Source organism: Lepidochelys kempii, chromosome 7, assembly GCF_965140285.1.
Source record: "Lepidochelys kempii isolate rLepKem1 chromosome 7, rLepKem1.hap1, whole genome shotgun sequence".
NCBI lineage: Eukaryota > Metazoa > Chordata > Testudines > Cheloniidae > Lepidochelys > Lepidochelys kempii.
The window spans coordinates 21087340-21099608 of record NC_136386.1 but is presented as its reverse complement, the minus strand read 5'-3'; the positions used below and the strand labels follow the sequence as shown (position 1 = coordinate 21099608).

The 12269-nt window shown below is 42.5% G+C and overlaps 1 protein-coding gene across 4 annotated transcripts in view; it reads right to left on the bottom strand.

Annotated features, from left to right (window-relative positions):
* UROC1 (urocanate hydratase 1) overlaps positions 1-12269 on the bottom strand; it is a 66242-nt gene continuing 53973 nt past the window's right edge. For 3 of the 4 annotated variants that reach the window (XM_073351321.2, XM_073351320.1, XM_073351322.1), the window contains 3 exons: positions 10306-10387; positions 2642-2741; positions 1-249 (listed from right to left, as the gene is read on the bottom strand). In XM_073351321.2, the coding sequence (XP_073207422.1) occupies positions 109-249; positions 2642-2741; positions 10306-10387 (323 nt within the window). In that variant the 3' untranslated portion in view covers positions 1-108. The remainder of the gene's footprint in view (positions 250-2641; positions 2742-10305; positions 10388-12269) is intronic. The other variant, XM_073351323.1, reaches the window with a different exon arrangement.

Sequence of the window (12269 nt, the reverse complement as noted above, 5' to 3'; positions counted from 1 at the left end):
GAAGAGACACTTGCAATGCATTTATTATCTTACCAGAGAGTGAGGTTGGGTAACAAGAAATCAACTTCAAAGTGTGTCTGAAAGGAGCACGATGAATTCAGAATGCAATTAACGATGCAGGGCTTGCTCCAAAATGCTTTCGTCTACCACCTTGTGTGGGAGAGTCACCTTTAATTTACCAGTCTCCTCCATCGCTTGGCAGATTGTTTCATAGGCATTGCTGTTGCCCGACCAACAGCGTCTAGCTACCTGTCAGATCACAAACATAGTGAAAGTAAATAGATGTAAAAATGCAACTGTATCTCCCCACATCTCACCTCTCCCCATACACACGCACACAATTTAATTATAACAAATCTACCAAACTCATGCTAGTTCCCGGTTTCTTTACCAATGTAAGAAATCATTTGCTCTTTCACCCTAAGCATTTTTTTTAAAAAAGTTTTTGGATGGTCTTGATGCATTTTAGTCCAGTTAAAAATTAGGGGCTTATAGCCCTGGCTAGAGCAAGGCACACTGTAAAAAGATGCTTTGCAAAAGTCCCTCACAAGGAAAAATTAATGCATCTCAATCCAGATCTGCAAAACTAGCTGCTGTTTCAGACTGAAGTCTGTCTTAACCAATCACTGATTTTATCATGGGACAAAGAGTTACATGGAAGGACCCTGACAGCACTGCACATATTTTCAAATTGAACCCCAGGTAAGATTTGAAACCAAGGGGCCAAACTCCCTTCTAGCTCCTCTAAAGTAAATGGAGTGGTAGCCATTTACACCAGCAGAATTCAGCCCATAGTTTCTAGAACTGGAAGGCTCAGAATGTCTATGGCAAAGTTATGCCCAAACCACGGACCAGATCAAAAACTTTAAAAGAAATGCTAAGATTCAGATTCAGATTTATTTGTAAAATAGGTCTGAAGGAGGACAGAGCCAAACCTCCTTGAACTTTGGAGAAGGTCAGACGTAGATCTGAACTTGCTGGTTTAGCCTCATCACGAGTGTATTGGTGCTATATAACTATTCTCAAGTATTAATTTATTATATCATGTATCCATTATGTCATTTAACACAAACATCACCGGCCAAATCCTGAGCTCCTTACTCAGTCTTTACACAGGCACAATCCAAGGTGCAATGGGCCTAGAAATATTATTTTGTTATGCATTACAAATCAGTGTTTGAAGTATTTGGTCAGACTCAAAGCTGTTAAAATAGGCAAATGCTTAAGATCCCAGTTCAGCAAAGTACTTAAGCACGTGATCAATTTAGAACTAATACATTTTGAGGATTATAAAAATAAAAGAACTACTAGTCAATGTCCCCTGCATATAAAGGATTATTCCTGGCAGTGTATTTTCTAGTGTACTGTCCAATTTCTTTCCATTTTTGGATGTAGGAATATAGGCAATATTCTAAGATTGTCTTTTTTAAACAGTGCACTGAGAAGTTGTACTATTGCATGCAATAAATCACATTGCAAGTAAATCTTCTACCAGACTGTTGTTTTATAGGCTGTCTCTGATAAATTATGCTTGTTAAGCAGTGGCCTCCATTACTCAAATCTAGAGATTAATTTAATCTTCTTCCTTCTTCTTCAATGATTTATCTGTTCTATCAGATCTCGTACAGGGAGTGCATGTGGATTGTTCCTCCTACTGTTTTTTGTACCACGTTCTCTGGAGAGAACCCGTTTTCAGATCTAATGCAAGGAAGGAAACCGTCTTCACCAAATTCTTTTGAGAAATAAAACAAAAACAGACCACACCAGAATTGGCAAGCAATCACCTCAGATGGTCTGAGACACATCAAGTAATTATGAATAGGCAAAGTCTTCCTAAAACGCAACAAATTTTGTCCTTTATAATTTTGCTGTATGTGATTATGCCACTGTGGGGAGTTGTCTACAGAAATTGAACCCAGGACCTCTGGATCTAAAAAGCATGAGCTACTCCTACTTGATCTAAATTACCACCTCTAGTAGCCCAAGCATGAGAATAGAGTCATAAACCCATATTGGTCTAGGTACTAACGGAGGACAAACACTCTGTGTTAGTATGTGTTACACTCTCCCTCAGGCCAAAGAAACTCAACCCAAGCTCATAGTCCATTGCAGTTCAATTAAATAAACTGATTTGTGTTTGCACATAACTAGCACTTAGTACTAAACTCTAGACTGAGGGACTTGTGGCATGTACCCAGGAATAAAAGTGGCCACAGGTGCCTAATGTAAAGGTATCTTGAGGTTGCTCCTTTTCCTACTGACAATATTGGAAAAACTCTCATTGATAAAGATAATAATGGAGATAAACAGGCCTTTTATGCATTGGGAATTCAGTGGGGGTTCAGGGTGCTCTGGACCTCCCAGGATACGGTCCCAAAGCCCTACATTTATTGGGTCTCTTTTTTAGGGTCTGACCCCAAAGCCCATTGAAGTTGTCTAAAGTTGATAGAAAGACTCCCGCTGACTTCAATGGGGTTTGGATCAGGCCCACAAATTGTACGATCAGAGAAGAGTTAGCAAAGTTAGTTACTCTGCCTATTTCATGGTACAGCTTGCATATTCCTGGGACACCAAGCATTTTTTATGTTTTGAAGAAGAAAAGCAATATTTCAAGTCAAAACAGAAGGCAGATTTTGCTTACTCCATTGGAAACATCCCAGCTGAGCATCATCTTAGCTTGTTCCTCAGCCTCTGCTGATCCATCCAGAACAAGGCCAAATCCTCCATTTATCACTTCTCCCCTTTAAAATACAAGTATTTACATTTAAAAAAAAATTTTTTTTTAAATGATACAAACCAATCCTATAAGGTATCCCTCCAATCAGATGCACCGGGGGAAAGAGAAAATCTAAATTAGGCCTGGATAGTATTGCTGAAATTGGATACAGGACGCCATCAGTGAGTCTTTGTACTTAAAAGATGGAAAGTTAGCAGTACAAGAAACCAAAGTCCTAGTGTAGAAAAGGGTAGGAAGCCCATTCTGTACTTTCCCACACTATGAGCCAGCAAACCTATTCCTGACCCAAGTGGCAGTGCCAGAAGCTAAGCCCGCTGTAAGTCTCCTGAGAACAGTATGTTCCACATAGCCCTTGCTTTATTTAAAAAAAACAACAAAACAAATACAGAAATGCCAGCATTCCTGATGATTAAAGAGCTAAAGTCACAGGGCTTCTTAAAGGTTAAGCCTTTCATGTTTGCTACATTCAGGTCTAGCATTCAGATAGTATGGTGATGGGGGTTCTGTTGGTATCTAGATGAGGGATCTCAAACACGTGGGGTTATTTCCTGCAGCCCGCCAGACTCCCCTCTCCCCAGCGCGCCACATCCCCACTCCTCTGCCTACCTGCAGGCGCTTCCCACCACCAAACAGCTGTTTGGTGGCACTTAGCACTTTCCAGGAGGGAGGGGGGAGGAGGAGGTGAAGAGGTGGGGTGGGGCGGGGGCTCATGGAAGGGGTGGAGTAGGGGCGGGGCTAGGGGCAGCACAGGCGGGGGCGGGGATCAGTAATGCGGCCCTCGGGCCAATGTACTTGTCTTCATGTGGCCCTCGTGGTGATTCAAGTTTGAGATCCCTGATCTAGACAGACAGACCAACCGACCTATTCATACTCCCATAATCAGAGTGTCACAGCTAAATACAAGATGGAACAGTTTGTTTAGCATAAGGCGTTAAAATACATTTCAAGGGTCCATTCAAGGTGAAGTGGCCTGTGAACACCTCTCCAGTCATATGGAGGAAAGGACTGAATAAAGGCACTGGATTTATGGCCTCCTACAATAATCGATAACTAAGGCAGCACGTTTGTCATGGAGGTCATGAAAGTCACAGATTCCGGGACTTTCCAGGACCTCCGTGACTTCTGCACTGGTCAGTGCAGCTGGCCAGGGGGCCACCTGAGCAGCTCGGGCAACTCCTAGGCCAGCTGCACCAGCCGCTGCTGGGACAGTCTCAGGCCAGCCCCACCCCCAGCAGCAGCAGGAGTTTGGGTGCATATGGGAGTGGGCTGAGGGTTGAGGTGTGGGAGGGGGTGAGGCTCTGGTCAGTGCTTACCTTGGGGGACTCCCCAGAAGCGGCAACATGTCCCTACCTCAGCTCCTAGCTCTGTGCGCTGCCTCCACCCACAGGCACCACCCCCACAGCTCCCATTGGCCATGGTTCCCAGCCAATGGGAGCCACGGAGCTGGCGCTTGGGGCAGGGGCAGGGGTAGGGTACGGAGCTAAGAGAGGGACACGTTGACGCTTCTGGGGAGCTACAAGGAGCTGGGGAGGGAGCCTGCCAGCCCCCCCCCCCCGGAGCAACCGCAGCACCCCCGAACTGCCCACCCCAAGCACCCACAGCACCCCCTGGGCTGCCCCCCCACGAGCATCCGTGGCACCCCTGGGCTGCCCCCTCCCCAAGATTTAGTCAGGGGTATACAATACAAGTCATGGACAGGTTATGGGCCGTGAATTTTTGTTTACTGCCCATGACCTGTTCATGACTTTTACTAAAAATACCCATAACTAAAACGTAGCCTTATGTATAAGCCCACAGCTGCTTCCTTCACTCTCCCCCTTTTCTCTCTGTTCTTTTCCTCCCTATGACTGGAGGAGTGTTAACAGGCCACGTCACCTTGAGTGGTCCCTTGAAATGTGTGTTAACTACTTATGCTAAATGACAGATTTCAGAGTAGCAGTCGTGTTAGTCTGTATTCACAAAAAGAAAAGGAGTACTTGTGGCACCTTAGAGACTAACCAATTTATTTGAGCATAAGCTTTCGTGAGCTACAGCTCACTTCATCTTTCACCTTGCATTTAGCTGTGACACTCAGAACGTTTCCCAGACCAGAAGAAGAGCTCTGTGTAAGCTTGAAAGCTTCTCTCTCACCAACAGAAGTTGGTCCAATAAAAGACATTACCTCACCCACCTTGTCTTTGGTCCACTGAGTGTGACTGATAACCTAGCCAGAATTCCAAATTCTGCTCTCAAGTACACCCATGTAAACCCAGTGTAACTCCTGTTAATTTCTATGCAGTTACTCCAGTATAAATGAGATCAGGACCTGGTTTAATATCTCAGATCATCCCACTACTAATATAGAACAGTAAGAAAATTAGATGTCTAGTTTTTTTGTTTTGTTTTGTTTTGTAAAATAGTCTCTTTGGCAAAACACTTGCAGAAATGTTTTTTAATGGCAAAAGATCTCCTCTGAGCCCAACATCTCAAAGACAATTCTTTGAAGCGTGGAAGTTAAGCGCTAGATTCCTGATCTCAATAATACTCAGGTAAATCCAAAGCAACTTCACTGATTTCAATGGAATTACACCAATGTACATCAGGAATAGCTGGTTAGAATCTGGCCTACCATCTAAAAAGACACCCATAAATTAAACCCCAAACAAGTCATGTTTGTTAGGATGGCTTTGCCAACAAAACCTCTCACTTTTAAAGGAGAGTACTCTGCCTTCATTAGCATTGGGTAATATTTTCAAGTAATTAAAGAAACATGTGGCATTTTGACCTAAGCTACCTCCTATAATTTCCAGATGCCTCCTCGTAAGGTGATCAAAGAAAACCAGGCCCCTCTCACAATCAAGATGTCACACTGTCAACTGTGTAGTTCAATGTTTAAATTACCTCTGCTTTTTTGTCACTACAGTTACACAGACCTCATGCTAATATATATTCTAGTGCAAATGAACAGGCCTCGAGAAATCAATGACATTCAGTTGCTATAATTATGGCCAAGCCTGAGTTATTCTGTACCCACATCAACAGTGCATGTGATGCAGATCCAGCTAAATAAATACAAATCCTGTTTTTTGCTTGTGTTACAAGGTTATAACTTAGTGAATCAAAATGGAAGAAAAACATTTCTTGAGCCGTATAAGGAAGAAGCATCAGATTTGTCAACAATGCTGGTGAAAACAAAACATCTACTGCGAAGGCTGGCTGCCAAATAAACTGTGATCCTCTTTTCTGAATTCTCTAAACAGAAACATTCCAATGTCAAGTTGATTTCTTCCTAACATACGTATATACATACACTCCTTTATCAGTTATCATGGAAATGAAAGAGGAAAAATAAATCACACAGATGAAAAGCCTACATCGACTGAGATGAAGGAGATGAGGTGGCTAATTTTCACCATGCACAAGGAGATTTGTGTATTGCAGGGCCAGCTGATTTCTCATGTCCCCAGCAGTCTTTACAATGCAACACAGGTTCTCAGTTGCTGAAGTGCAACATTGCTGGATGAAAATGGAGGACCAAAGAGCATCTGGCTCTGTAGGGCAAGGAAATCAAATATATTTGTAATGGCTGGGGACTGTATCTTTTTTTAGGAAAAACGTCCTATTATCCCTCCCTTTCTCCCAAGAAGCAAATGCAAGGAGGATGCAGCTCCAACTAGACTGGGTGGCATACAGGTAAACAGAACAGAACCACTGCAGTGCTAAGGCTTTTAGAAAGCTCTCCGACTGCAGCATCTAATAACATGACATTGTTACGACATCTGAGTCTCAGTATAGTGGCTTATTAAGGCTTGTGCAAGGACAGGCCCAATTTTCAACTCCAACGTTCTTTGTGGAAGCCAAACCCTTTCATCACAGAGGGCCAAGTCTACCCCCATGAGTAAAGTGAGCAACAATGAGCCCGTCAGGTACTGTACCAAATACCCAACCCCAAATCATCCATGGCAGTTGGTAGGCTGGGTTACCAGTACCTGCCTTTCCATGAATATTTGGATTCCAGTAAACTTCCATTTGCTAATTTTCTGAATCATTTTGCAAGCACCCCCTTTGTTTTACATTCTGACACACATTCTACTCACTGGTGTAAATCCACTTAAGTCAGTGGAGTTACTCCAGATTTACATTAGTGTAACTGAGATCCCAATCTGGCCCATGCACTCTTCAAGCAAAAGAAGTAGGACTAGATTCCCAAAATGGGGTCCACCATGCGTTATACAGGGGTCTGTCCCTTGAGCCAGGGCCAGAACTGTGTTCTGGCAGTTTTGCTGCATGGAGGATGCCATTTTGTTCTCAAAATGGCATCCTCCAAACAGCGTGAGAGGTCGCACTGGTGGAGGTATTCCCAGGCTGGCAGGGGCATTCCAATAGTACCATTAAGGACCACACGTTCCCTGTGAGGGTTTTTTAGAAGTACTTTTTTTGCCACAGATGTCAAGACTCATGTCACTTCTAAAAGACAGGAAAGTAATACCCCCATTTAGGAGAAACAGAAATACAGATAAAATGAAGTGTAAAGGCCAACATGAAACTGACGTATGAAAAACGAAAGGGGTCCAGGGCGTTTAGGCAGCTGCCAAAGGGGTCATTTGCAGAAAGAAAAATTGGGAACTACTGGACTAGATAGTCTTTTCAATCACTTGAAGTTTGAACAGTCACAATCAATGCATAGAATAAACAATTCCTAAATACAAATCCATTTAAATAACAAATACATTCATGGACATAGTGATCTTTCGGCAGATTTTCCAGCAGCTGACTAAAAAGTCTAAATTCAGCACAGAAATGACTCATTATGAATTATTCGCTCAGGATCTAGTTGTTTTCCATCTCTACAGCCTAAGGTTGAGATCTTCAGAGCAGTTTTGAGGATTTAGAGACATATCCTCCATTATAATTAACGGACATTATGGATGAAATCCTGGCCCCACTGAAGTCAATGGCAAAACTCTAATTGACTTCAACAGGGCCACGATTTCACCCTGTGTGTCTGACTTTCTCAAGACTATGGCCTCGATTCTGATCTCACTCAGGTGTAAGTCAGCAATAACTCCATTGAAATCACTAGAGTTAGAATAATGTAGACAGAATGATCTGACCAACCAAAATGGGAGATTGTTTTAGCTCTAATTAACAAGGCCACATAATAGTCAGTGCCTCTGTGGATAACATCTGTTGCAAGCTCTTTAATTCTGGTTCTCTGTACAGTTGTTCTGTAACATGTTGGAAGGAGAGTGGGTTCTTTACAGCATTTAACAGCAAAAGCTGTGCCCCTCTCAGCAACATGCTGTTCCACTGGACAATAGCCTAGAGACACTGCAACCAGCCAAAGTACCAGTAACTTCATGCCCCTCACACTACATTTTTAGCTGTAGTTTCCAAACTTGCTAGCATACGTTAGACTTGCAGTCTTGGTGACAAGCATTGCAATAGACTTTCCTGCTCTTAAAGTCATGGGCCTGGCTGAGATTTCATCGAAACTAGCAGCCTACTGCAGTGACCTTGGGGGGAAAGGGACATCTAGTGAAATGTCAGACACTGTCCTACAGAGCTTGGGAAAAATAAATGACAGCAAAGCAGTATTAACATTTTTCTTTCACAGATTTGAAATCCTTGATCAGACACCCCTATACTACAGGCAACTACCTTAAACTTGCGAACTAGAGGGTCAATCAGAAAACACTGTCACATTTAACGCCCTACAGCTCCTACCTGACTCACCCAAGCAATACCATGGGACTGCTTGGGTGGATAAGGCAAGCCAAACTTAATGGTATGAGTGATGATGTAATTTTATTTGTTTTATTAATAATCAATAATAAACCCAGTAGATCTATGTAACAACTGTACACCCAGAGTACTCAAGTGCACAAGTTTTCCAGTAAGTCGTTTGCAGATGGGCCCAGTTGGCCCTAAATACCACCCTCTAGCTGTGTTTGCTGGAAGCTCATGCCATGAACATGGAGATTCATGGAAAGAGGACAGTTTTTTTGCTATATTTTGAGGAAAACTATTCTTAAACACTTTTAAAAACTAAATTTTCTGCTTCTTATAAATGAGCCAAAGGATGCCTAAAGAAACAGCCAAGGCTTAAATTCTGCTTGAAGCTACACCAGTGTGAACCTGACATTGCAGTTGATGGAGTGATTCCAGATTTACATTGGTGTAACTGAAAACAGAATGCAGCCCTCAACAATAATAGAAAAGCTGTAACAAATTGCTATATTATACCGTAACAATCTGTCTCTCTACTGCAACATTTACAGAGCACCCATCATCACAGTACATAGAGTCCCATCCAGCAAAGCACTTAAGCACGTGCTTAACTTTAAGCTCTTGAGTAGTCCCACTGAAGTCACTGGGATTTCTCACATGTTAAAGTGCTTTGCTGCATCAAGGCCTAGGTTAAAGAGCCATAATTTAGTTTAGTATATTTTTTTCTGGCATTGTTTAACATGAGAAGGCACGAAGCTCTAACAACACACTCACGTGCGCACAGGTAGGGGGAAGAACTTTTTTCCAGATTGTAAGTGGTGATCATCCTATGCCCTGAAACAGGAAGCCTGATCGTCATTAGTTTGTTCTTCCAACTTCTCTGTCTTTTATTAATGGAAATCTGCTAGAAATGAGTCATCTGAACCATCCTTGAGTAGTTTGAACAATCATACAAAACAAAGCAAAAAAGCATCCTCTTAATATTTTATTAGCCATGCTTCCACCTAGCTAGGCATTTCTATCCATGGTGCTTAGATTACATGATGAAAGTCATCTTAGGCAGCTACTATATTCTGATCTGAGATAAGTGCCAGTCCAGAGTAAGTTGTTAGTGGAGTTACTGTGGATTTACACTGGTGTAACCAAGATCAGAATGTGACCTCTGAGAATTCTCTTGAAAATATACATCCCCATCTCTCTCTATGGCAATCATATTGTTCTGCTTCTCACTTTAGAAATCCCTGCAGGTTCAGCATGTAATGCGACAAGGGGGCTGTTGTTCAAACCAGTCCTTGCATTGCTGCTGCCTTTTATCCTGCCAGGCCTGAGCAAGGGAAGAGGAGCAAAGAACTGAATGAAGAAGGACAGAAAAAAGTTTCCTGGCACCTGAGCTGTTTTGTATCAGTAACCCTTTGTTGCACTTTAGCACATGGGCATGTTATATTGGGGTCCTAAGGTCACAGATTTAAATGCAGCTTAAGGGGAAACCTAAACACAATCCATCCACTAACACTCTGGCTCTTCATGTGTGAAGACAATGTTGGAAGTGGGGTCTGTTCAAAAAGACTAAGCCAGTCTGTCCTTGTTTAGCAAATTAAGTTTCCCAAATAGTGCTATGGCCAATGTCTAAAACACTTTTTCTTGACATATGGACATTAATTAAAAAAGCGTCATATAACACCACTCTTCGACCTATAATATACACTTTGAGCTTCCCTTCCCTAAACCTCCATTTTTCCCATGAACATGGCCTTTTGCTGCCGCAGTAGCAAATGTTGACTCTTCTCTCTCTTTCTCACACACACACATCAACTGGATGGAACTGCTCTTCCCTTCAAACAAAATCAAGTTCTCCTTACCAGCCAACTCCACCACCATTGTGTAAGGCAACCCAAGTGGCTCCTCTAACTGCATCTCCTACAAAATTCTGTACCGCCATATCTAGGAAGAAAGGAAATGAGTTATTGCAGCACCAGAATGCTTCATTTATTTCATGTAACGCTTGTTGTTACTTCATTGCTTTTTCTCAGTCTGGGGGAGGGCAAAGGGAAGAGACTATTTTTTCCATCCTCTTTCTTTCCACACAGGAGGAAACACATGTCAGTATCACAGAATGCTCTGCTCGCTCAGGATTGTCATGCTCTTTATACACTGATAATGTGGAGATCTAAAACGAGAGGCCTATGCAAGAGGAACTGTAGAAAACTAGAAAATAAGTAAATAAGGGTATGTCGGCATTTCAATCGCTACAGCAGCACAGCCAACGGGAGGGGTTCTCCTGTTGGCATAGGTAATCCACCTCCCCAAGAGGCAGTAGCTAGGTTGGCGGTATAACTCTTCTGTTGACCTAGAGCTGTCTATACTGGAGATTAGGTCTGCTTAACTATGTTGCTTAGGGGTGTGGATTTTTCACACCCCTCAGAGACATAGCTAGGCTGATGTAAGTTTCCAGTTCTAAAACTTCACTGGAATAGATAAGACTTTGCAGAGATGTGGCACTTTTCATGGTAGAAACATTATTTAATTATAACCCTCAGTTATAAGTCAGAATTGGGTGGGTATTGTCATTTCCATTCACAAACAGAGAAACTGAGGCATGGAAGTTAAGGCCCCAATTTTTAAAAAAAGTGCAATAATTCTGGATGCCTCAGTTATGGGGTCTCACCCTGGGCACCCTTCAGCATGGGCATCCAAAATTAGTCGATGCTTTTGAAACCCTAGACACAAAGTGGAAGAGCCAAGGACAAGAAATCAGGAGTTGCCGATTACCAAGCCCGTGCTCAGACCACAGCTCCCTGTTACGCGCAGAGAACAAGCTAAAAGGCCTGTGCATCAATGAAGACTGAGATTTTCCATGGGACTTAAGTAGTGTGAAGGCTTTGCCCCGCACCTCTGTACAAGAGTGAGTTTAACCCTTAATGATTTGAAGTTGCAGAAGTTACCTAGAATATTTCTTTCTTTAAAAATCACACTTAAAAAAGCAAAAAAATAAATTAGAGGCCTGATTTTCAGTGCATGGCTTCCTCTGAAGTGCACATAAACACACAATATACACTCGCCCATGCAACAGCGGGCACTTACACTTGCAAATCCAATTCTAAAATTTCAGCTTTGCATGTACATTTTAGTACATCGAAGTACACACAGAAGTGTGCATATGTGGAAGACATTGCGCACACCAGAAGATGACGGGCTAGATCCCAGTGAAAACAAAACCCTAGGATTTTTGATTCAGGAACAACAGAGCAAGTGCTTTGATTTTATGAGTTCAAAATCAACCCAAAGAAACAAACAAACACACCCCTGGAATCACATTTGCAATGGTGTATGTAATACATATTCAGTGTAAGAACTAGCTAATGTATCCACTGATCCATATTAAAACCCTGTCCAAAAGCTTTCATTATGGCATCATCTTGTCTGGCATAATGTCACTTTAATAACCCAGTTAACATAATTATTACTTTGTCAGATGGCACTGGGGACAAGAGGGATAAGAGTGTACACTCAACATGTAAAAACTTCCATTCCCTTCTCAGGCAAACAGCTGAGCAGAGTCAAGATTAGGAGGGAAGCATGGCAAGCAGAGCAATGATGCAATAATTTGCAAGCCCTCTGCTTTGGAAAAGGTCACTAATTGAGTGAACGACAGCACGGAAAGACACTTTCTTCAACAGAATCTGCCTGGGCTGAGGTGACCCTGATTGTCAGGCTGCACTGCTTAATGCAAAACCAAAACAGATCGGCCAAAGTTACAGAAAATCCCTATGTTCAGTAATGAGAGGACTTCAGATGGGCCAGTTCAGATAAACTACCAGATATT